Source organism: Molothrus ater, chromosome 1 (assembly GCF_012460135.2).
Source record: "Molothrus ater isolate BHLD 08-10-18 breed brown headed cowbird chromosome 1, BPBGC_Mater_1.1, whole genome shotgun sequence".
Lineage (NCBI taxonomy): Eukaryota > Metazoa > Chordata > Aves > Passeriformes > Icteridae > Molothrus > Molothrus ater.
Genome location: NC_050478.2, coordinates 67097451 through 67122471, shown reverse-complemented (window position 1 = coordinate 67122471; position 25021 = coordinate 67097451). Strand labels below are relative to the sequence as shown.

Below are 25021 nucleotides of genomic sequence, written 5' to 3'. Positions count from 1 at the left end.
TAAAAATTAGCAAAGATAGAAATCCCTCAGCTACTGTACAGAGACAGCCAGGGACAGAGCATCCAGACTTTTATTACAGTTCATCCCTTGCCTGACGCAAGACAAAGTTATGCAGTGATTCAAGGTCTCTCGTTCCATTGTGTTCACTGATTTTCTTTCCACCTCGGAAAAGCAGAAGTGTAGGATAACCACGGACCTTCAAAAGACACACACACAAAAAGAAACTTGCTATTAACATTCAAACTTGCATCCATCACTCATATTTACCTGATTCTGAAAAGCCATCAAACCCCTCTAAAACAGTAAGCCATTTTAATTTAAAAAAACAAATCCACAGCAGAACTTTCAATACCAACCTGCAATTTCTGAACATTTTTAAGAGAATGGGGTAATACATGTTCCTCTAGGCTCTTGGAATGACAGCCCCAGCTCTGTCTTCAATTGTCTGCCTAACAGCTCTGAAAGACTTTTTTTTTCTAGGAACAAAATTCAGCATTGGATACCACAAGACAGCTTTAGTGCTTTCAGAGAGGTTTCCTAAAGTAGGGAGTTCTTCAGCTTTGTCCAATAATGAAAATGACCAAGCCCAAACAAACAGTTCAGGAATAAAATGATGTCACCAGGTGCCTCTTTTTGGGTAATAGAGACCACAGCTGTACTGTCAGCAGGCACCTGGAGTGCAGCAGCCAGTTGGGCTGCACACTGGAGCCTCCAACATCTGGTACACAATACTGTCCCCTTCATTTCAGAACTTTCACACTTACAGAAAATCTGTTGCAGACGTTACGTTCCACAGTGCAGTCCACTTCTGCTATTTTGACATCAGTCAAACCTGGAAATTGCTCTTTGGCAAGGTTCTCCCAGGTTGGAGCCAAGTTCTTACAGTGACCACACCTAGAAACAAGGGAGGGAGATTTGTTTAACAGACACACTTTCTACTTTATCTCTACTGTCTTGCTTCAATTGATGTAAGTTTAACTAGGAGCCTTTCCTATCCCTAATGATTTGGCCCTCCAACTCCCTTGCACTATTATGTCAGTAAATGAGCTAAGAAAAGAAGTGATTTTATTTAAGTTAAGCACTGAAGTACTTTCTGGCCATTTTAGTCTTGTCTAGAATGGTATTCTAGATCTCGGTACATTAACATTTTACCCCACAGAGGAATATGAAGCCAAATAAAGACAAGACCAGAGAATATTTAAATGGAAAAAAAATATCTCTTGGAAACAAAAATGCTTTTAGGAAGACACAGAATGTCTGTAGAATTAATTTTTCAGGTAGCCTATGCCAATCATGCTAAAGCTACATAAGCCGAGTTTTAATTAGTTAAATGAGATTTTAATTTCCCTATTAAATTTCTTCAAGTTCCTAATGGCCTCCTTGACCATTAGCATTCATTTTGTTTATATTTTGAACTTGGCTTAGTCAAGTTCCTAATGTGAACTTCTTACTGCCTTTAAGAAGAATTCCCAAAGCACTTTAGACTTTAAATCTGCATTGCTCATACTATTCTAACCCAGCTGCACCTTAATTGGGTTTTTAAAACAGACCCATAATTGCCTCAAGGCTGGATCAGGGCATTTACAAAAATAATAAAAGATGTCTCAGCAGAAGTTTTCTTAATGCAAGCCAGTGTATATTTAAACTACCTTGTTAATACACAGTGACAGTATAAAAGCATTTCTGACCATGCACAAAAACTACTAGAACAGGATGATTTTGTGCTTACGATGCAAGTTAACATTTATATTTATCCAAAACTAACTGAAGGGCAGAACTAGAAAGCAACATAATAGTGTTTGCTGAACCGTACATAAGTTAATCCACTTGGAAGAGAATATGGTCATTTATATGCAGAGCACTACAGGCAGTCACAAGCCTGACTTTCAGAGCCAAAACTAGGATACGAGTTACATAAATATAGGAAGCATTTTCCTAAATGGTGGCTTTCTGAGCATTGCAGCCAGGCAGCACACACTGGTGACTCTACATCCTGAAACCACTGTTTCTCACCCTGCCATCCAGCACTGATCCTATCTGTGAGATCCAGCAGCATCCCACGATAATCTCATGAGATGAGGATATGGTATTGTTAACAAGAGATAATCAAAAGGGGTGAATTTCTTGATCTCAAACTCTCCCAGAAAAAGTTGCTCCAGGAAATGAACTAGTAGATATGCCAACGAGCCCTGGGTTCAGAAATCAGACTGGAAGCTGCTCTTGAGCACAGGTGTGAACTGAATTTCCCAGCCAGTTCTGCAGGTGGGGCAGAAGCAGCACAGGCACAGACTCAATCTAAATCCCTCCCAGAGTACAGAGGGGATAAAGGCAGTGAGGAAAGAGCAGTAAAAGATGAGGGGTGTGCATGCTATGGGCAGGACATTTCTTAACCCAGCGGTGGCAGATACTTGCTCACATCCAAAAGCAGATCTTACAGATGGAAGAGAGCATAGCAGTGGTTCTCAAGCAGCAAAGGGTGACAACACTGGAAAAGCCTGCAGCCTGAGCTTAAGTGAAATGAAATGTTCCCAGGTAATTCTTGCCTACACTAAGAAATACATGCATGCCTACTGTTGAAGTTAAATGGCAATATTTTGAGATGCCTGAGCACATCTAAATATGGGTGGTGTTTGCTTGTGTTGCTTTGTAATGGGGCCTTTTGTAACATAAACAAAATATCTTTTTATATTTTATACACTGTGTTAATGGAATGCCAGTGATTAAATCAGAGATGTGTTATCTTTCACCCAGTGAAATACAGCTTAATTTTAATCTCTCCCACTACACTAGGCTTCCTTCTGTTTGCTAAAAGACCAGCAATGGAGCAATGGATGAGCAAGATGGCATGCAAGTTTCATTAAATTCAGTAGAGGCACAAATAAGATGAATTCTATAAACCAGAGAGAGAAGAAAAAGAAACTTTCTTTTTGTCTCAGAAAGGGAATAGTTAGAAAAAGGTGGAAATATTTCTTCTACTAGTTTGTAATACTAAGGTCTTAACCCATCTGGGGTCCCAGGTTCTGCTGGATATAGCAGGAATGGCAGATGCCAGAGATGACTTTCATTTCGCCCTCCAACGCATTCCATTGGGTATCTACACCTACACCATCTGCTCTGGGTCCCTCTAAGAACATACTGCATGAACATACACTCTTAAGAACATCTTAAAATTGCCACTTGTGCAAATTAGTTTTTGGACAGTTATTTGGAGAGTAACAGGCAGTTAATTATCCATAGCTCAACAATCTGTATCAAAACTCAGGTGCTCCAATGAGGCTTCCAATGTGGCTGGAGAGTGCCCTAAGGCCAGCATCCTCTCCTTTCTCAGCACTGAGATATGGTGATATACTCCCCTCATCTTACCCTAACCCAGGGACAGGAACATGCTGCACCTGCAAAGAAAGCTTCACTCTCCCTGTTACCCCAGCAGTACGTGGAGACTGACACGGTAAAGCTTCTGTGTCAGCCTTTCCACAGAGAGGCAGCTCAAGGGAGCTAAACAAGGCTAAGCTTTTTTTTGCTGTGACTCTTGCCAACACACACATTCTTCAGCTAATTCACAGTTTAGATCAAGACAACAAATCCACTACTACAGCTTAAAGATCTACAGCAACTATTGCACTCACATCTTAGCCAGCAATAATCCTGAACAGCAACAGCTGCAAACTTCTTACCATGGAGCGTAGAATTTAATAAAGGTGATCCCCCTAGCAATGGTTGCATCAAAGTCTTTTTCAGAGAGAGAGAGCACTGCAGCCTGCCCCTGAAAAACAGAAAAAGAGAAAAAAAGTCAAAATATTTTGTATATACAACATCAGTCTACTGAGCTTTTACATTCCTAAAAGGGAAACTGGAATTGGAAAAGATAATATTGCTGGCAATATAAACAAGAGTAGCAGCAGCAGACCTGCCTTTTACTTCTCAGCAACTTTCCTTCCTCAGACAGATGCAGAGAAAAGCATATTTCACACTGAATCTCATCCATAACTGAAGAAACAAAGCTTTCCTATTTTCAAAGGATTTGCCTGTATCCAGATTTTCAGTAATTGTAAAAAATCACCTTAATTTTAATACACTATGTTTCAAGGAACAGCCCTTAGAGGAGTTGGCTTCAAGAAGGTAATGGCCATCTGAGATTTTAATGAGGTATTCAAGGCACACAATTGATGTCTCAAGAGCTGCTCTCTTCTTTCTTCCCCTGCATTGCATTCACAAAAAAAGCTGTTACCAGAAACACAGATTTGCCTGTCAAAAGGACATCACAACACCACACTTGCATGGCTGCCAGGAAATGTTTCTACTCCTGATAATATCAGGAGAAAGGGAATGATGGGAGGAAAGCACATTGCTTACAGTCTTCACATGAGAGCATGGAGCTGAAGCTTCATTTTCTGCATGAGACCTTTAAGGGTGGGAGGGATTAAAAACAAATAAATGTACCCCATGCCTATAAAAGCTTCAAAATCAAATGAAAGAAAAGAAAAGAAAAATAAGATCACAGCTGACAGTATTATCAATTCTATTTTAACCCCAGTAAGTTTTGTGAAGCCAAAAATAAATCTGAAAATCCAAATTATCCAGTACCTTTAAATATTTCTGTAAATAACTGTTAGTTCATGGACTTATTTCACTATGCTGAAGTGCTTTTACCTCTAAATAACTATTTAGAAATTAGAAATTATACTTTTATACTTTGTAATTATTAAATAATCAGAAATAATTACATGAAGCAAAAAGTAAGCACTATGCTTCTACTCTGATATTCCTAAATGGCTATCTAAAACTGATGTTCCAAACATAATATACCATCTAAGATACAAAATGTGAAAACCTGATTAGTAACAACTTCCCCATGATTTGCACAGTAAAATGAATTTTAAAGATCTGTAGATACTATCAGAATATCAATGTGAACTATGTAACCACAAAAATAAATTTAATATGAGATATCCCAATTTTAGCTTTGTGTCTCAAAAAAGACATCTAATGCAATCACATAATCTGAGCATCTGCTGGTCACGCTGCCTTAATCCACCAGGATAATTTTTTGTATGATTTTAGCCATGTCTGGCAGTAGAGAAGTCTCATGGATGTAAAAGTGCAGCTTTTGTAAAAGGGCTGGCAAGTACTTGGGCTATATAAGACATGGGGGAATCCAAGTAGGGGCTCAACACTGGGACACAAATTTGGAGTGGGAACTCATTGCGTTGGCTGCCTGTGGTCAACTGATAGCAAATGCAGTCAGTGTTTGCTGGCTACAGTGGCTAGCTCCTTGTTTCAAAATTCATGAAAACAAAGAGTCAGGGGGTCTGAAGATAAAAGTTGTAAGGACAAGCTGAGTCCAGCACCATGTCTACTAATATTTAGCAAAAAATCCCCCAACAATCTTTTCTTCCTTGTGTGTGTGCCTGGTGAATGCAAGGCAGAAGTGGGAATTTGTGTCACATGTGGTTTGTGTTATTTCTATAAAAATAGAAAGACAACTAATTACTTTCGGCATTGTACTAACACCAGCTCATTGGGATCTTCCAAATATGAGGTCAATTAAGAAAATAAAAATTGAAGAGCATGACAATTGCAAATCTATGTGGTCTGTAATGTTTGGTAAGCCACTTTATGCAAGATGGGTAATGCTGCTGGAAAAGTCAGCTGGGAAAGGTAATATTTTCCTATAAGAAGATACATAGAAACTATATTTATATTAATAACATCATTGCCTAATTATTTAAGTTCATTCTATAGCACAAGGGGGTGTAAATCCCTGTCCCTTATTTTATAGGCACAAAGTATGTTTTGTACCTTTCATGAAAAATTATGTTTGATATCCATCCCTAATTTCTCAACCTCACCAATTTTTCATTCATCTCCAAGAAAAATGGCAGATGAAATGCCAAATTGTAGTTCATGTCATAAAATTATATGACATGAACTACAATTGTACAAAGGTTATTTCTGCCAATTTCTTCACAACAGAAGCCTGTAGTTCCAACAACCAAGATAAAAATAAGTCTCCAAAAGCCAAGGAGTTTTCTTGTTACAGGGCACATTACCTTACCATATTGGCACTGGTCTTCATAATCTTTGTTCATTGCTTCTGCAGATAGATTTCTAAGTATAAAACCTTGGCTTTTTTTTAGGGGCTTAGCAGTGTGCACCATCCTCCTGGATTCAAGTGATAATCTTGCAAGAAATGTTCATCTCTATAGTGGTAAAATATGCTGTCATACAGATCCAGATGCCAGCAGTTCCACAGGCCAAAAAGACACATTTATGCCTGTATCTAAATAACTTATTGCAACCATAAAATAGGAATCAGATTTTTTTTCCTTCTTCAATTTTTTTCTTTCTTCAATTTCCTTCTTCAATTTATAAGATTAGTAAAAGTATCTCTAGGATTTGTGATCTGATTCCACTCATTAGTTACTCAAAAAAATAACCAGGGAAGTATTTGGTACAGTTTACCTCTAGAAATTGTCAAGCTATCAGAGAGAGAGAAATACATGGAAGACTCAGGCAGCTAAAACAGTCTCAACACCTTACATTGCTGCAGAGTGCAGGAGCACTTACCTCAACAGGGGTGGGCTCTGCAGGTGGCTGTGGGGCTTCAACAGGTTTATCTGCTGGTGGCTCTTTCCCAGAGCTCTGCAGCTGGGAATCCACGTATTCTTTCAAGGAATCAAAGTCCCTCTTCCCTTTGTACTGGTCACCCTACAATGAGCAAATAGTTTGTGCAACCTTCTATATGCAGTTGACAAAGCAAATAAATAATTACTAGTAAAACAAGATTGCCAAGTGTAAGCAAATAAATAATAAATATGATTATCTAGTTCTTAAACTTCTCTATGACATTCCATTCACTCCATGTCTTCAGCTTTTGCCATAGATTCTTTGGTCCCCGAAGGGAACAATCTAACATTCCCTTGAAATGAAAGGTATTTTAGAAACATAGAAGCAAAATTTTGAAACATTTCCACTTTGACCTTCTGGTCTCACCCTAGTCAGCTTTTGAAAAGTTTTATTTTTTTGCATCTAACTCTACTACAAGGAACAATAAAATATCCACTGTGGTTTGGGTGTGGTCTCCGTTACCCTGTGAGCTCAACGCAGTGCTTTGACTGAAAGCACAATGCAGGGCTGAAAACTTTAACTTGCCTGTCTCTGGACTACACAGTCATTCCTCTGGCCTACACACTTGCCACAAGTCCTTGGAAAACCCAAGTAGTAAGGCATTGCACTCTGGGCACCTAGGTTCACGTGGGAGCAAGAGACAACAGCAGCCTGCTGCAGGGCAGACATTTCCAATGGCACCACTCTCCCAAAAGTCTAATCCTATTTTTTAACCTGCACATGAAGCAGTCAGCCAGCCAGATCTTTGGGAGGCCACAGTTTACCTTGGATGCTTCCCCATATTCCTGGTACTTTCCAAATCCAGAGAACAAGACAATCAGGAGATTGTCAGAACAAGAAATCAGAGCACTTGTGAGCAGCTTTTAGTCTCAAACTCACTGCTGGCCCTCTCCAATTTGGCTCTTGCATGAATGCCCTCAGGGCTGTCTGTGAAAATTAGTATTAATTTTCCTGTTCAGAAGAGAGATCATATCTTTGAGGCATTACAAATCCATTTTGGATAGAATTCTTGAGATGTGGTCCTATGTGGTGTGGGCTGCAAGATATATTTCCTCTTGCAGACGAGGAAGACTCTTTAAGAAACAACAAAATCTTCCAGAGATTAGAGGGAAGAACAGACATCTCTTCAACTTTCCTTTGTCGTTGGAACTCGTACACATTTTCCTTCCTTTGTAATTGATAATGTTTCCTATAACTACTGCCCCTTTCCTGGCACTGGGTGTCAGTCAATCCCTAAGGAGCAAGAGGCCTGTACCTGTTTGTTTGTACCCATGTCAGCAGGGCAGGGTCAGGGCTCCTCCCAGAGTATCTGCTGCATCTCACCAACAGCAGTGGTGTGATGCCAGACTTCAGTTATGGCAAAGGGCATGAAGGTATTACAGACAAGGCTGGATGACTGAATCAGTTCTCCTCCTTCCCCTTACTGACCAGTATTATGGCTGCCAGAGAGAGTTTCAGGAATTTCTGGGCCAGATTATTGGAAAATTGTTGAGGTCATTCTGTGCTTTTTCAAATATGTTGTATCAGCCCATAGAGGAACATGTGATTTTGGTGGCAGTATTCTACCAAGGAATTCCACACTGCCAGTGGGGAAAGAGTTTGATGTCAACTGAAATACATTGTTCAGATTAATGGCCGAGATTCAGCTTTACCAAATACAACAGCAGTGATTTTTTTTTTCCTGTCACTGCACTCTTGATTGAAATACCTCCAAGGAACTCCAATTATTACAATGTTTAAACTAAAATTTAATTAACTAAAAACCTCCAGCCTTGGACATGCCACCATTCTTGATTTGAGCACGCCCTCAGCTTCCAGCTGTGTTGCTTGAGAGGTCACAAAGCTGCACACTTATGTGAACCTGATTTGAATTCAAAAACACCAGGGCTGCTTCATTTAAATTCCCTAGTGTCTCATCTTATAGGGGTGTTTATCCCAAACCTCATATGGTATGTACTTGCAGCCAGTTTCTCTTCAGAGTGCCAGAAAACGGCCACAAGTAGTGGCCACTAAACTGTTTCAAGTAACAGAACTTAATGTTGCTGATACTGTAAATGTTCAAAAAGGAATGCAAGATGAATGGGAGAAAACCCCCTCATCCTTCCCCCTGCTAAGAACTTAGTAGGTAAAAGCTAGAAGTGCAGTCCTGGGTTCTCTTGCAGGCCTGATTTGAATATCCATTGAATATATTAAACTAATCTTGAAATTGTAAAATATAGTATAAATAATGCTATATAATATGTTTATTTATTGCTGTTCAGGTATGTGGTATTTATAAATATTTTATCTCCCCATAATTTCAGAATATTTTAGTTCTCTGAATTGCTGCAAGGAAAAATGTCAACTGGGCCCACAGGATTCTCACTCGTGTGTCACGTGAAATGTTTGGGTTTATATAAAAAAGAAAATTTGCATCTCCAGACATCACTCAGCAGATAGGCACCACTTAGAAATCAGAACCTTCTGATACACATTGTGAAAATTACATATTTTATTATTATTTCTGTTTCAGTTATATTATTGTGTTTCATATGAAGTAAAATACTATGATAAAGTAAACCCAGAATTCTCTCACACAGCAGCATAACTGGAGATCCTGCTTACAGATTTATGAACATTATATCAGTTTTTTGCAAAACAGAGAACAGAAACCTTTATCTGTGGACAAAGTTTACCTCTTCTAGCACCCAAATTAACATCTAACATCTCTTCTCTCACAAGCAGATTTTTTTTTTCCAGAATGTAAGCATAGTCCAAATACTATTCAGAGAAAAATGGTGTGAGTTTTTGCTGAACTTGCAGACTCACCTTTTCACCATTCCTAAACCAGAGGAGTGTGGGATAACCACGAACTTGGGCTTCAGAGCAGACTTCGTAATGCTGGGTACAGTCGACCTACATTTTGGGAATAAAATCCAAAACTACTCAGTGCCTAAAATAAACATACAACAAGCATCACAGCCTCCCTTGTTTAAAAGCTCAGAAAAATAGAGGAAGAAGCAATACAAGGCTTGGCAAAACTCAGTACCAAGTACTATCTTGAGAATGATTATGTCTGCCTTCCAAACAGTGGTTTGGTTGTATAACTGGGAGGCCCTGTGTGTATTTGATTTATTTATTTAATTTAAGGAGTATCAGGGAGGGAGGTATGGCTAGAAGGAAGTAGTAGCAGTTACAAAGAACAATGAAGACATAATTAAATATTTCAATTAAAAAGTACTTGGTATTCTCAGCTAATAAAATCAGTACATGGACAATGAGACACAAAACACTAATGTGAGAGAGTTTTAAAATGAAGACATACTCGCTCACCCATTTATTAAAAAACTACTCTTTAAAGGCTTCAGAAGGCATGTCAACAGTTAGCAAGTGAACTGTATTTCAAGGGAAGCTCCAAGTGCATAGCAACATTCAATTCTAATATAGTCTGTAAAGTTACTTGTTTATAAACTTTTCACTGAAGACCAATTCTAAAGATTAAACAGTGTTAAGACACTATTCCCCCAGATTAGATGAAGGTCATGGTTCAACCTTCTTAGAAACAGTTGTGTTTCCTGTTTACTTACAGACTTAAAATCTTAGCCAAGACATGCTTCAAGATATATTTCACAAGCTATACAGTTACATAAAATTGTCTAGGCATCAAGACAAATCTTAGTGGAAGTATTAAACAGCAACTCTCTCAGTAATACAAACTGCAAACACCACAGACAACTGATTAAAACAGAAATTTTGGAAATTTATTGTTTCTTTTTCTCTGGGTACCAGAAAATGGTAACTTCATAAAGATACTTAAGCAACTATTTCATCAGACAGCAAACAAGGGTATCAAAAAGTACAGAAAGATTCAAAGGAGAAAAAAGCTTCTGACATTTCATTTTCAGAAGGAATCTAACTTTATAACCACCAGGTCTGAACATTACATATATATATATATATGTCTCATCTAAACTCCTCTAAAGTTCAACTCTGCTGGCCTGTGCTGTACATGTACAGCATACCTGAATCAACAGATTTTCAAAAGCATTTAAAAAACCAGTCAAGCTCATCCCTCCCGTGCAGCTGAAAGTGCTGTGAGGGCAGAGGCAGGGAGACAGCAGAGGGAGAGTCCCTCTGCAGGACTGACAATAGTGCCATGCAGTATTTCAGGTCAGTGGAACCACTGTGAAAGTTTAGGGACGTGGAAGTTGAGCCTGGTCCGGTTTCCATGGTTGGCAGATACAGAGGGATTCCCATCATGAGCCACCTGGACATAGGTATGGGTCAGCAAATAAAGCCAGTAACTGCAATTGCCAGACCACCTCCATACCTCTGCACAGTAGTCACTCCACGTACAAGTAACAAGCTCCCATGGTAAATACACCACAGAACCTGGTTATCAACCCTAAGGGAAATAGTAAAGCAGGACAAGATATCAATTTTTAAGGTGTAAGACCCCCCTGAAACCTTTTAAAAGTTTTATGGGGAAAAAGAGGGAAAAAACCAAAACCAACAAAGAAATAACTCATCATAAATACCCAGTAGGGCTAAAGCTTGCTAAGGAATTCAATGCTGCAAAGAACAAATTCGAAGTCACTTTCCCACTCAAAATAAATACTGAAGTCTATCAAGTTCTGCAAAGCAAATGAATAATAAAAAACAAATCTCAAAAATATTATTCCCTGCACCTGAAGTATCAGACTTATTCCTAGCTCTCTGAAATGCAGAGAGGCAGCTCTGTTTGTAACAAGGCTTTGCTTAAAATAGGGGAGGTCCTGTTACTGTGGATGTGTGAGAAAAAAACCATGACCGTCTCAAAACAAAAATACAAACTGTGACTATAAAAGGATTTAAGAGGTGACAAACAAAACAATTGTGATTTGCAAATCATAGCACAAAAGGCATGATTCTTGGCTGAAGCATATGTTGACACAAACCATATTTTCAAACTAAGAGTGTTTCACCTACCTTACCAATTTTGACAGTTTCTGAATGCTCAAAGACTTGAGCCAGCTGTTCCCAGGTTGGGGCCAAAGCCTTGCAGTGACCACACCAAGGGGCAAAGAACTTGATGAAGTGATTACCTTTTAAGTTAAAAAAAAAAAAAGAAAAAAAATATTTAGCTAATTTGGAATGAACTTGGCTGCAATTAAAGCCGAGGTACTAATCTCAGGCTACAAATTTATCATGGTATTTCCTGAGTTAAAGATAGGAAACACTGTGAATCAAAGGCCAGGACAAAATACTTCAGCAATTAGGTTTTCAATACTGTATGCATTCCCACAGTGTTGCCAAATTTCCTGAAAATTCAAACAGCTTCACAATCTTAGGCCAACAAGTGAGGTATTAAAACTGATACTTTTAACCTAATCATTTACCTAAATGTTTAATTCTACCAGTTGCCCTCTTACAGAGTAGAAAGAACTACCAAGGAATATATGTTGATAACAGCATAAATTGAAGTATTAAACTTCAACTTCATGCAATGGTGTTTCCTAAGAAATGCTTAAGTCCATTAATTACCTGAAAAATGTTGTTCAGTTTTCCATTTTCCTTTTTCTGCCCTGCTCTTTGAATTTTCATGTCAACTACTCAGAAATTTCTGCCTTTAGTAGATGTTTGTGGCATTTTATGCAGAGAAGAGTCCCTGTGCTATCTCCTACTAAGGTTTAGTTTAAAAGTATATATTATTGATTGCAGAGTACTAGAATATGCAATTTCTTTCAATTAAGATTAATTAATTCAAATTGCTGCACATTTTTGCATACACTGAGGCAAGGCTCTGTTAAATGAAATAAAAATGAACTGAATTAAAATAAGGAAAAAAATTAATTTGCAGGAAACACCAGCAATTGGAGAAAAGCTGTTTTTAGCAGAATTATTCATAATCATTTGAAGACTGCTTTGGGGCTGATATTACTTGAATTAATTTCTAGTTTGAAGGCTTGTTCACAAAGGAAGGTCAGAGGAAAGGCAATAAAAAACAACTGCAGTACTAGTGTACTCTAACTGGACTGGTCTGCATGTGGAAGACTTTCAAACTGATTGACACTCTATGTATTGGTCAAGTAAACTGCAAAATCAAATTTCCCATGAATTAATAAGAACACTAGTCAAAATCAGCTATTCTTTACCATGTACTCTGACATACTCTCCTCAATAGAAAACAATATAATTTATTTTTGTCCCAGAGCAGCAAAAAGGTAAAAGGAGGCTATTTAAGAACAGAATTCAACTTTGCTGGTGTAACTGCTAAGGTTCACATTGTGTTTAAGCACTGAACTTCTTGTAGCTGAAGTCAAGAAAGGACAGCACATTTGCAGATGATCATAAACCTGTTTAACCATCAGATATGACCATGAGAATGTCTCCTCTATGAAGCCAATGGATACATAATAAAAACACTTAAAACATTTACAATGCACTGAACTTTACAGTCTGAGAAGGCAGTTAAGCTGACAAATGCTTAGCATATCCCTGATGGCTTAGAGGAAAATTAATGGAGAATTTTGATTGAATTCCACATTAAGCCAGACATGCTGGGAAATTTTAAGTTAGCTGCACAAAATGCTGTTCTACACATGAAAATATTTCTAATGAGGTAATGGTTACTTTAAGAAGTTCTAGTTTGACCTCCCTAACGAGCAAACATTTAATTTCAAATGGGCAAACACTTAATTTTACCCAGCCTTTCTTTTTCAGATAACAGATGGAGAAAGTAGGATCCTCTGTTGTCATGCCAGCCCAAAGTTTGTATTCTAGATTTTGTTCATTGTCTAAAAAAAAATCATCTGAGTGGTGAAATTTCTGTTATTAGGTATCCCTCCTGGCATTAATTTTAAAGCTTCCAGACAAAGTATTTTTTAAAATAGCCAAACAGACGAAGTGTTTTGCCCACATTAATTCTGGAGGAAGGAAGCGAAACAATATCAAATAAAGGGTCAGACTGGAGTGGGATGGGGGCTGGAAGGAGGAAGCGGGTGGATTACACTTATCCAGAATAACAACCTGGGAGGAAGAACAAACCAGCACCTAGGGAAGGAGGAAATGGGACTTGCAAAAACACAAAGTGGCAAGGCTGTGACTGAGCAAGGAGCTCAGGAAAAGAGACAGTTTAGTTGAGCAAGCCCCACTAGCTTCTTCCCTGGGATTAGGAACCATAATTTTACTGCCTTCTGACTGCTGTACTTCAACTTTCTTATAGTCCGCAATAAATAATTTAAACAGTGCATTTTTACATAGTTTGCTATGTAGTTACCTCTTTCACTAGGTATTACTGGAAAATAAAAGTGAGATGGAGGTGTCCTCAGAATGAACATTTCTGGTGTAACCTTCCCTCTACTAATGCCTCTGTAATCAAGTTTCTCTTGTTTGGAAAAAACAGTTACCTTCTGCTATGTGCATCTTGAAATTGTCTGCTGAGAGTTCATACATTCCCTGCTTAGGTTCAGGGGCTTTTGGTGGTTCCACATCAGATTCAGGGTCCTATTCATGAGAAAAATTACCTTATTTTTGTTCTACAGTAAATACACAACATTTTTTTTCTTGTATCACATCATTGTGTGATAGTGCCATAGACTCTGAAATTTTGAATTCCTAAAGCAAGGTCCTTATTTAGCTTGATTTAAGTACCTAATGTTTTCTAAAAAACAACTACATGAAAGCAAAAGGTGAAAAGGACTGCCACATAAAAGAGAGTTACCAGAGTCTGTGGAATACCAGTCTTTCACTGTGCTCTAGTACAGTCTCAGGGCACAGTAATTGCTGTAGCATTCATTGCATCACCATATATTAACACACTTTAATTATATAACAGTGCCTCCAGAGCATCACACATCAGCCACAACTGCCATCACACCAATTTCAGTGGTCTCTGGGCTATTTAAAAATAGTGCAAAAGCTATTTTCTGCTCCCCTAGTGCCAGAAAGAATGCTGTCTACCTAATGGTGCCAGGAAAACAGCAACAATGGAAATGGAGCAAACACTTAATACATTTAACTTGCAAGAAACTCATGAGCATTTCAGCAAAAGCAGGTGAATACTTTCTAGACTCTAACTCTAGAGCTGAAAAGAATTTTTTAGAAACCACAATGTGTATTTCTTAAAATAATTTAGCATTTAATGTTCAATTATTAAAAATACCATGTTTGTTGAAATGTAATCACATTCTAACTGTGGTTCAGCAATCACTAAAGCTTTCTTTTGATGAGAAACAGCAATCAAAAATTTAATTTTAGGCAAGGCTTGGCTCCTGTATGTGAATGATACCCCTAAACTTAAGGATTTTCCTAATGATATTAGCATATCTTACTTAACTGATCATTTTAAACCTTTTCTTTAGGCACAATATTATCAGAAGGTAACTCAGCTAAAGATGGCATCCATGTTTTAAGAGGTAATTAAGCTCAACACAAATGCAATTTATAATGTATTAGAGCTAAATTGCTTTTCTCACTCTAGAAACATTATGGCCTACACGTGTCAAGTGAATTGACAGCAAGGACTGTATCTTGAAATGTCAAATGTATAAGCATTAAAACTGCATTATGTACTGTAATTTTAAAAGCAGGAAACAGAGAGCAGGTCACAGGATGACAGTTTTAATTACTACTCTGGCTTACATGTAAGCTGTTTCAGATTGATACTGCAATCTGACTTTTATTCTCAGGAGCAGATTTCCTCCTGGAAATTGAAACCTAACTTAGAGAAATGATAGATAAGTAAGCCTGCAGAAAATATTATTTCCTTTTCACTTACAGATGGTTCCTCATTTAGTTTCTCCAACATCCAGTTTTCCAGTGCCTGGAAGTCCCTAGGGCCTTGGTATTTCAGAGGTTCTTGTCCCGGTTTAAGCAACTTTAGCCTAAAGGGTCAAAATGTAGAGAAGAGTGAGGCAAAATTTTTCACACAGGAAACATGCTCAGAAACATAATGTGCTTTGCTAATCCATGGCAATGCATCTCAGGCAGTACCAGAGTACCAGATCTCTTGACTATTAACATCAGCATCAGGCACCCCTTTCAGATTAAAGTGTCGTGGCTAGAACTTAGGACCCCTTTTCTTTCCCATGTAAGCTTTAAGGAGATTTTTAAAAGAGAAAATAAACCATACTAAGTTAAAAATCAGCATAGTGTAATAGTGTACAATAGTGTAAAAATAATAGTGCACAATAGTGTAAAAATCAGCATAGTGTAATATTACTTTGATCAATAAGAAAAAATAATTTAAAAATTGCAGAATTCAGTTCTATTAATCCTATTTCAGTTTCTCAAAGAGCATTAATTTTGTTTTGTTCACCAAAGGAAAAATATCTAGCACTTATTTTCCCGGAAATTTCTTTCTCACCTTTTGTTCCCTGACTGCTCTTGTAGTGTAGGGCTTGTCATGTGGTATTAAATTGATTAAAAACACACTGAGACAAGTCAATAGGACAAGAGGATAAGTGACTTCTTGTAGGCATCTAGACTTCATGATTGCAACATTCATTAATCGCCATCAAAACATTTTCAAAGACTACATAAAGCTTCTATGCAAATTTTAAGTTAAAATTGGAAGTCTATTTAACAAAGGTGTGATACTGCATTCTGACCTAGTCTTATTTTTTAAAGCAAATCAGACTTTCAATTACTACTGTCACCTAGCCCTCACTTCCCCTTGACAAGCTGTCATTTTGTACTGCTTCTTTAATTTCTTGGAATGTTTTTCTCTCTCTTCTTGTTCCACAGTTGGAAGAAATGAACATATGAAAAGTGTTTAAAAACCACATAATGCAAATACATTCAAAAGAGATAGGAGCTCCCACTGTTTTTTCTTTTCAAGGTACTCTTGAATGTTCCTTGTGATGACAGAAAATCAGAATAATAAGGAAGGGAAAAAAATTTAAAAGAAGAATATCTAAAACACACATCCTGGCAATATTTTTTGAAAAGTAACAAAACAAATTCAGGTAACATCTTAAAAAAAGCTAGCTGCACCTTTATTTTCTGCAAACAAGGGTACATTTTCTCTAGTTCAGTTGAGAGAATATTTATTTTGCACCACCAGGTAGTCCTGAGACAACTGTGATAGAAAGTGCAGGGACCTGCTCAGCCACATTTTCTCTGAGGGGATGGAAAGGGGATGCAGCCTTTCCTTTGACAGGTGCTTAGGAAAGCAGTGTAGGGATAAGCATAACTTGGACTTGCAGCAATACCTCTGCCTGAGGAAACTGTGAAACTTCCCTTGCTGGAGGTTTTTAGAAACAAGCTAGTTCAAACCTTACTCAAAGAGAAAGAGAACTGTTACCATGAATTGCCCTTCATTGCTATATTTCTATACCTAGCAGATGACTGCCTTATTATTTTTAACTTTTCAAATAGATAAAAGCAAGCACTAACAAACCTATATATTCAATGACCTTAAAGAGGAGGGAGGGGAAATAACCCTCCAGCAATTACACATCCATTGATTTTTTCCTATTCAAAAATCTCTGCCATTCTGTTTCAAGAGGAACAGCACCACAATATAATCTATGCAAACAGGCAATGACAACCAATGCTCACTTCTGGAGATACGAAAACAGAACTGTAACATTCATTCTTTCTTGGTATTTGTAGTGGAAGCAAGACATACACTGCCCTTAAGGACAATTCCTATCTCAACAAGGACTGTGCTATTTATAACTCTCAGCTTCTACTCAGTCACACTCATCTGCGTCCAAGTGGGTGCAGCCAGGAGCGAATGAAAAGTTCAGGCTGTTGCTGGGGTTAGCAAAAACACCAGACAAAGTGAGCAAAGGGAAGGAAACTGAAAAATACAGGCTGTAGAAGGGCTACAGATAATCATTGATACATCTCCTTATCCCCACTAAGGTGAATAATTAATAAACCAGTTGAAAGGATCCCATCCATAATTGCAAGAAGCTTTAAATAAGACACAAGTGAAAAATAAATCCTTTTGCTCCTTTTCTGTCATTTTAAAAGGGAACACACATCTAACCCAAAGGCACTGACCTCTCATAGATACTCTAGACCATGCTCTGCATACCAAAGCTGAGGTAGGTAAGACATACATCCTTGATAACAGCCTAAACATAGCAACCTTAAAATACTAGACCAATATAACCAAATTTAGCTCGAAAAAAATCCACACAATATCACCACTGCTATGCTAAGTGATACTATTCATTTATTGCTTTGTGAGCACTTAATTCACTAAAATTCTAAGAGACCACTTATAATGCAATTATGAAGGTGCAGTGTACTGAAAAACTTGTGGCAAGTTACTTTCAAAAGCACTCTTAGTAGAAACCAGCTCTGTCATGCATATCACAGCTGCACAATGTACTGTTGCTTCAGAAAGAGGTACTCCCACACAAAAGAACAGGAAAATTCTGGACTTCAGTTAAACACAGCCACCTTCCAAGACATAAAACAGCTTCTTGAAAGAAAAAAAAAAAAAAGAAAAAGCCTAAGAGTACTATGTATCACATGACACTTGGCAACATTGCAAAAAGGCTTAAAATGAATATATCAGGTCCAAAGGGCTACAAAGAAACCCAGCAAAAATACAGCTTAGAAGTTAGCTTCAAGAAATTGGCAAGGGATCATGGAAAACTAAAAAAGAAACATAGGCACAGGCTTCTTTCTATACTTACGTAGGGTATCCTCGCACGCCAAATTCAGAGCACAGTGGAACATCTACAGTGCAATCCACTTTAACAACATAGACCTGTGGGTTTTCCATGTTGTTGTATTTATCTCCCAGATCATTCCAAGTTGGCTGGAGGCGCTGACAGTGTCCACACCTGTGACAGAAGGGACAAGATACTGTTTAATAGCTGCTCCCACTTAGAGAGGAATGAGCCCATGGAAAAGTCATATGCAGAGTGGTGATTTTGATAAATTTAAACAAGTTTTTAAATCAAAACTTATATCAGTTACATCAGAAATCCTCCATACTCAAGCCCTGTTCCACTAAGCAACAGCAAATGCTATTAAGAACTGCAGCAGGCTGCAAACACATCTAATTTAAAAATCATCAAGATTTGAGAACCTCTTGCTACTCTTCTTTTATAGTACAAATCCTATGAATACCCCCCAAATTTAGTAAGGCTATTAATCAAAGCACTCTCCATCTTCCAGCTTTTTAGAAAAATCCTGCAAGGTTGCCCAGCTTTCTTTATGTTCTAATATTTCAAAATTCCTTTTTTTTTAGCAGTAGGTAAAAAGAGAATAGTTTCTAGCCTCTTTGTAATGCCACTTGCACCTCCTTGCTTCAGAGGAATTGTAACACACAAGTCAAGAAAGATCACAACCAATTTCGCAATACAGTTTCCCAAAATTTTGATGACTCTTGTGGGTCACTTCCACCTCAGAATATTCTGTGAAAATCCTCCCATGCTATGCTCTGCCCCAGCAGGACACCATCAACTCTTTATATCTGCATACACACAGAAAACTGGCCTCATACAGTTCCTACAACAGCACCTCCCCAAAGGCAAAAAATAGCTATTATTCTTCTCTAATAAGAGAAGAATAATAGCTATTTTTCCTAATCTTTCAAATCATTATAGCAATACTCTATTCCTCAAAGTATGATGGAAAATTTTAAGGAATGGATTTTCATTTCTCCTTAATGGCTGCTTTTGCCAACCCTCCAAGACATCAAAGAAATACAAAGCTGGAGCAACAGAAAGCATTCTCAGACTGACAGTGTGACAGCAGTTATTGCTTAGCATGACCTACAACATCTACTTTGTAAGTAACAATTAAATCACCACTAGGACTTTGGAGAACTTTGCTTGGACTTAAAATAATTACACTCATACAAATGATTTTGAGTACACTTGTAGAAAAGTTGCATGGATTCACACCTTTCTATCCTGAGATCATTGAGAGAAAAAAACTAACCAACCAAACAAAAAAAACCCTGAGATTTACTTTAAGATAAAGATTCTTTTCTGATGTTAATAAGGTCCTGTAACAGTCAGGCACAATGGGTCACAAATGCTCCCATGATGTGGCCAAATACAATTTCCTATGTGATCTTACTCTGAATTGTCCTGGTGAAGGGACACAATATGTTGCTATTAAAATCAAGTATTCCTTAAATATTTAACTCCTGACTGAAGTCCCTCCATAGCCAACTCCTTCACAGAGCTTGAATTAAGAGGAGGATTTTGGATACTCTGATCCCTTCCCCTAGCAGATGCAGTGATTCAAAACACCAAATGAACACTGCCTGGTGTTAGAGAACAAAGAATGGAAAATTAAGTAAGGGAATCCCAATTAATTAACCTCCTGTTTTTTAAGCACAATAGAGCTGCCTTGTCTTACACACTTAACACTGTGATCTCTCCTATACACACCCCTTTCCTTCCTTCTTTGGATTATGGAAGCTAAAACTGAAAATAAAGCAGGAAAAATGTTCCTATCTGAATCAGTAATCAACTAGTTAGTCATTCCCAGTTTGATAAAAACCAAAACAGTATTATATAGAAGGAAATACATGATGGTCCCAAAAACACTTTTTCTGATGTTTCCGAGGAAATATATATAAAACCAAGGAGGGCAAAATCAAAGAGCAAGACCATGCAATATCACAGGCTTCCCTCAACCCTATGCACCTACACAGTCCTTCACTGCTGCTACTCTACAACACATCAGTGGGGCTGGAGGAGCTGCTGGGGACAGTGGAGACCTGGGTGTCAATGATGAGTTCTGCTCTTTTATCCCTACATGGGCTAGAAAGTTGTAAGCATCCACAACCTCCACTGGCAAGTAAAATGAAGATCCAAAAGAGACTAACACAAACATTTCTGGGGGCCACTAGTAGAACTTGAGCTCAGCAGCCAGCAAGGGCAGCTCCACAGTAAGGTACAGCTCAAATCCTTATCCAGTTAAAAACACAGACATGGTATAAGCAGACCAGGACCATTCTTGCTCTGCACAGAAGAATTCAACTGAAGTGAAATCCAGCCAACAGAGTTCTATTCAACCACAACAAACTTTGGTGATCAATTCTGCTGCAGCTCAGTGGACTTGCCAGATTTACCAGTAAGAACATATGTTGAAAAGACCTGTAAGAGTCAAAATAATGAAGTAAAACTACTCAGTTGAGATGATTTCCTGCTAAAGAACCAGGGGAACCTCCCTCCTCTGTAGAAATGGAACTGGCATGGCAAACAACTTAAGAATACTTTGTGCCACCAAGAGAGTAACCTGTTCTGTCCCAAGTGTACCTACCAAGTGGGACAGCCTTCTGAACAAAAATCTTATGATATCTGATGGCAAGTGACTTGCAATGCTCTCTAATTGGAGTATCCTGCCATCTTTAAACAAATGTAGAACCCCACCCTGTACCACCACTATTTCTGTGTGAGGCCCAGAGCTACATTTGTTTCAAGAATCTGGAAGAGAAGGGTGGTGCTGGCTCTAACCCAGCTCTTACTGGTAGAATTGATGATGCAACATTAGCAGCACCCACACAGATCTGAAAGACAATCCCAGCTGAACATTGGGCTGTTTGCTGTTTGCCTTAGAACTACAGACAACAGCCTGTGGGAAGCATTGGGAGATTAGCACATCACCTCAGAACAGGGCAAGAGGCTCTAACACAGACTCCAGGACTGTCAGGCAGCCCACCCTGATCCCACTGACAATTAGAACTACTGGTGTAAGTGGTATAAGCAACTCTCAGGCACTTGGATGTTCCCTTTGTTCTGCTCTTCCCTTGGACCTGAAACCTGGCCCTAATGCTGCCTGTCAGGAGCCAGACATCCAGACCAAGGGCCCTGAGGCCAAGACCAGAGATCTGGAGGAGATTTGCTAAGGATGAGGAGAACACCCAGAGAAGCTGCCACAAATCTGGTAAACAACACTGTTCCCTCACACTTAAGTTGAGCAGAGATCCTCAGCTCTCGCAAGGGCACAGAGTGATCCAAGTGGGCAAGGCCAGCACTCCCTTTGATCTGTGCTGAGGATGTGCAGCATCCACTGGATTCTGCAACAGCCCTTTTGGCAGAGAGTCTCCTACAAAAAGTGTCTTGGGATAAGAGAAAGCTCATGTGGTTTTAGGGATGCCTGTGAAAGAGTCAGTCAAGGTGTGGACAGACACAGATATCATCACCTGAGTACAGAAGAGAGCAGAAGTACTCCTGCTCTGCACGAGCATTTCTCAGGCCTTACTGCACTCTCAGGCAAAAGTCCTTCACCAGCAAGTCAGGCGTCATCCACTTTTGTGATCTTCAGAGAACAAAGGCATCTGCTCTTTCAAGCTTTTACTTAACATTTTCACATGGCATAAATAAGTCAATGTTAATAACAAAAAAAGTTTTCAAAAGAAATGCTTTCCTGCTAAGGATTTCAAAGACTCTCATATGCCTAAATGGCACCATGTAGCAATGGATAACTTTGGATCAAAACACAACTTTTGCACATTGTTCCCTTAACTTTATCTAGATTAAAGAAAACTTCGGAGGAAAAATAAAAAATTAAAAAAGAAACCTAACAACCCTAACAATAGAACTCCCAAAAACACCTACTGGATATCAGTAAGATAAAAAAGGGTAGGGGAAGAGGCAAAGAAAAGAGAAGAATATGAACAACCATGAGAAAGACCCAGGCATGAAAAGTACTGTGCTGTTGACTAGGAATATCCAGTAAAGCACTGCTCCCTCATTCATCTCAACCATTTTCGAGCCAAAAGTACCAGTCCAGAGAAAAGCCCAGTGGGTCTCTCACAAACCTAATAACTCTCCAGCTCTCCTACGGATACCTGCGGCCTCGGGGACACAGCACGATGGTTAACACAGCAAATTTACCCTTAAATTTTGTGTATGCAAAGAGAACATCGATTCTGCAACGAAAGCATCTGCGAGCTCGGGCTGGGGGGCCCAGGGTGAGTAAGTGTCGGTGGCCAAGCTGCGACTGCTCTCGTTCTCTTTGAGGCGCGCCGGAGCGGCTCCCCCGCAGCCCCAGCCGGGGGCGGCTTCGGGCGCCGATAGGTTGGACCTGATGATCTCAGAGGTCTTTTCCAACATAGCCGAGCCCGTGGCTCCGTGACGGGGGCGGCCGCCGCGGCCAGCGCCAGCACACGCGGGGGTCCCGCTCCCCGTCCCAGCCCCTCCCGGCCCCGGGGCTGCCCTTCCCCGCCAGTCCCCCCGCCGGGCTCGGGGCAGCGCGACCCCGCGGCCTCCCCGCCGGCCCGGCCCGGCCCTGCCCGCCGCCTCCCCCGCCACGTCAACGGGGAGGAGGCGGGCGGAAGGCGCGGGCCGGGCCGGGCCGCGCCGCGCTCGGTACCCACCACGGGGCGAAGAACATGACGAAGTGGGGGGCGGCAGCGGCGCCGTGCCGCAGCATCTCCGCGCTGTAGAGGTGCCGCCCGTGCGGATCCCCCGCCGCCGCCGGCTCCGGCTCCGGCTCGGCCCGCGCCGGGCGGCCGCAGAACACGGGGCCGAGCACGGCCAGGGACAGGAGGCGCCACCACGCCGGGCCGGAGCGGAACGGAGCCATGGCAGCGCCGGAGAGAGAGCGGGCAAAGCCCCGGGCGGCCGCTGCCGCCTCCGCCCCGCCCCGCCCGCGGCCCCCGCCCCCGCCCCCGCCCGCCTCCCTCCCTCCGCCTCCCCGGGCGCCCCCGCACGCACAGCCGGACCCTCCTGCCTGGAAATAGAGCATTCTGTAAAAGTGTTCGCCGTACAGCACCCGACACCTATTTTTTTATGTCCCTTATTAATTAAGTTGCTCTATATATCCATATTGAAGTCTAAAATAATTGCAGATTTTATATTTTTTAATATTGAAACGTGGTCATTTCTGGAAATCCTTAATTCTATGAAATTATTTATATACCATATAATATATATTATATTTTTATTATATTGATCCATAAATCTATATTAGAATTTAAAACAATAGCAATTTTAACATATTATTTATAAAGATATATTTCATACTATTATTATAATATTTTAACCATGATATTATTATATTATAATATTATATAATTATAATGTTATAATATAATATTATAATAACTTTATATTATATCTAATTTATATTATTTCTATAACACATAATATCTGTTTTATAGTATATATTAATTATATACATATAATTATATTATATTACATATAACTATATCTAGTATTTCTATTAATTATTAATTATTATAGTATGTATATTGGTAATGATATTAATTATATTAATTATAATAATATTGATTTATATTAAAATTTCAAATAATAATTTTTGAGTATATATATTTACACATGCACACATACTGCAATGAAGCTTTTTGTGCAATAACTGAGTGATGAGAAGGCAGGTGTGGTGGTACTAGCCAGGTCAGTAATGGTGCTTGCCTCTGGGAGAAAGCCTGGCCCCTGAGGCTCTTAATCCCAGCTCCCTGCCCAACTGGAAAGAGGTCTCCATTCCCTTGGCTTGGTTCCCTTACTTCTGAGGGAAGGGAATAAATGGGTGCTCACACTACCTGAGGGTTTTTGAGCTGCAACAGAGTAATGATAATCAGTGAATAGTAATAATAGTAGCAGCAAATAATACAAGAAAATCAGTATGAGGTAGCTGCAAACTGATTTAACATGGGAGAGGGGGGTTGTATTTCATGCAATCACAGAATGATTTGGAGTTGAAAGGACCTTAAAGATCATCTAGTTCCAACCACCCTGCCACAGTCAGGGACACCTCTCAATAGAAAAGCCCCATCCAACCTGGCCTTGAACAGTTCCAGGGATGGAGCATCCACAGTTTCTCTGGGCAACCTGCTCCAAGGCCTCTACACTCTCACAGCAAAGAATTTCTTTCCAATATCTAATCTAATCTAAACCTACCCTCCTTCACCTTAAAGCCATTACCCTTGTCTTATCATTCCACACCCCTGTAACAAGTCCCTCTCCAGGTTCTCTTGAAGGCCCCCTTTGGGTACTGGAATGCTGTTCCAAGGTGTCTCCAGAGCCTTCTCTTCTCCAGGATGAACAGCCCCAGTTCAACCATAGGAGAGGTGCTCCAGCCCTCTCAGCACCTTTGTGGCCCTGCTGTGGGCATATTCCAGCAGGTCCATAACTTTCTTGTGTTGGAGGTCCCAGAGCATTTCTATATGCTCTTCCATTTTGATTATTTTTAGTTTAGATTTGAACTTCAAGTCCTTGAGCTTGTGATAGTGAAGTGGGTAATAATCAGGGACTCCCCTTGTCCATTTTTATGAAAAACTAAATAATTCATCATGCAAATGTGCATGCAGACACATATCTGACCTTTGTACCTGCAGTGGTCTGCACTGGTGTAATGTCAGGACTCAAAACCAGCAAGACAGGCTCCTCCTGGCACTGCTCTGCTCACTGACAAGCTGCTGCTTGCACTCAAGTGCCCACACAGGCAGAGCTTGCCTCAAATTTTGTCTCCAGACTCCTTCTTCCCC

The 25021-nt window shown here is 39.7% G+C and overlaps 1 protein-coding gene across 1 annotated transcript; it reads right to left on the bottom strand.

The window, feature by feature from the left end:
* Positions 1-52: 52 nt before the first annotated feature.
* TXNDC5 (thioredoxin domain containing 5) lies at positions 53-23118 on the bottom strand. The gene is made up of 10 exons (XM_036406319.2): positions 22892-23118; positions 18243-18392; positions 15365-15470; positions 13995-14091; positions 11575-11690; positions 9436-9522; positions 6568-6708; positions 3675-3763; positions 765-894; positions 53-196 (listed from the first exon to the last, which is right to left on the bottom strand). Exons 1-10 carry the CDS (start codon positions 23098-23100, stop codon positions 74-76), a joined length of 1248 nt encoding a protein of 415 aa, XP_036262212.1. The 5' UTR covers positions 23101-23118; the 3' UTR covers positions 53-73.
* Between the last annotated feature and the right edge of the window lie 1903 nt (positions 23119-25021).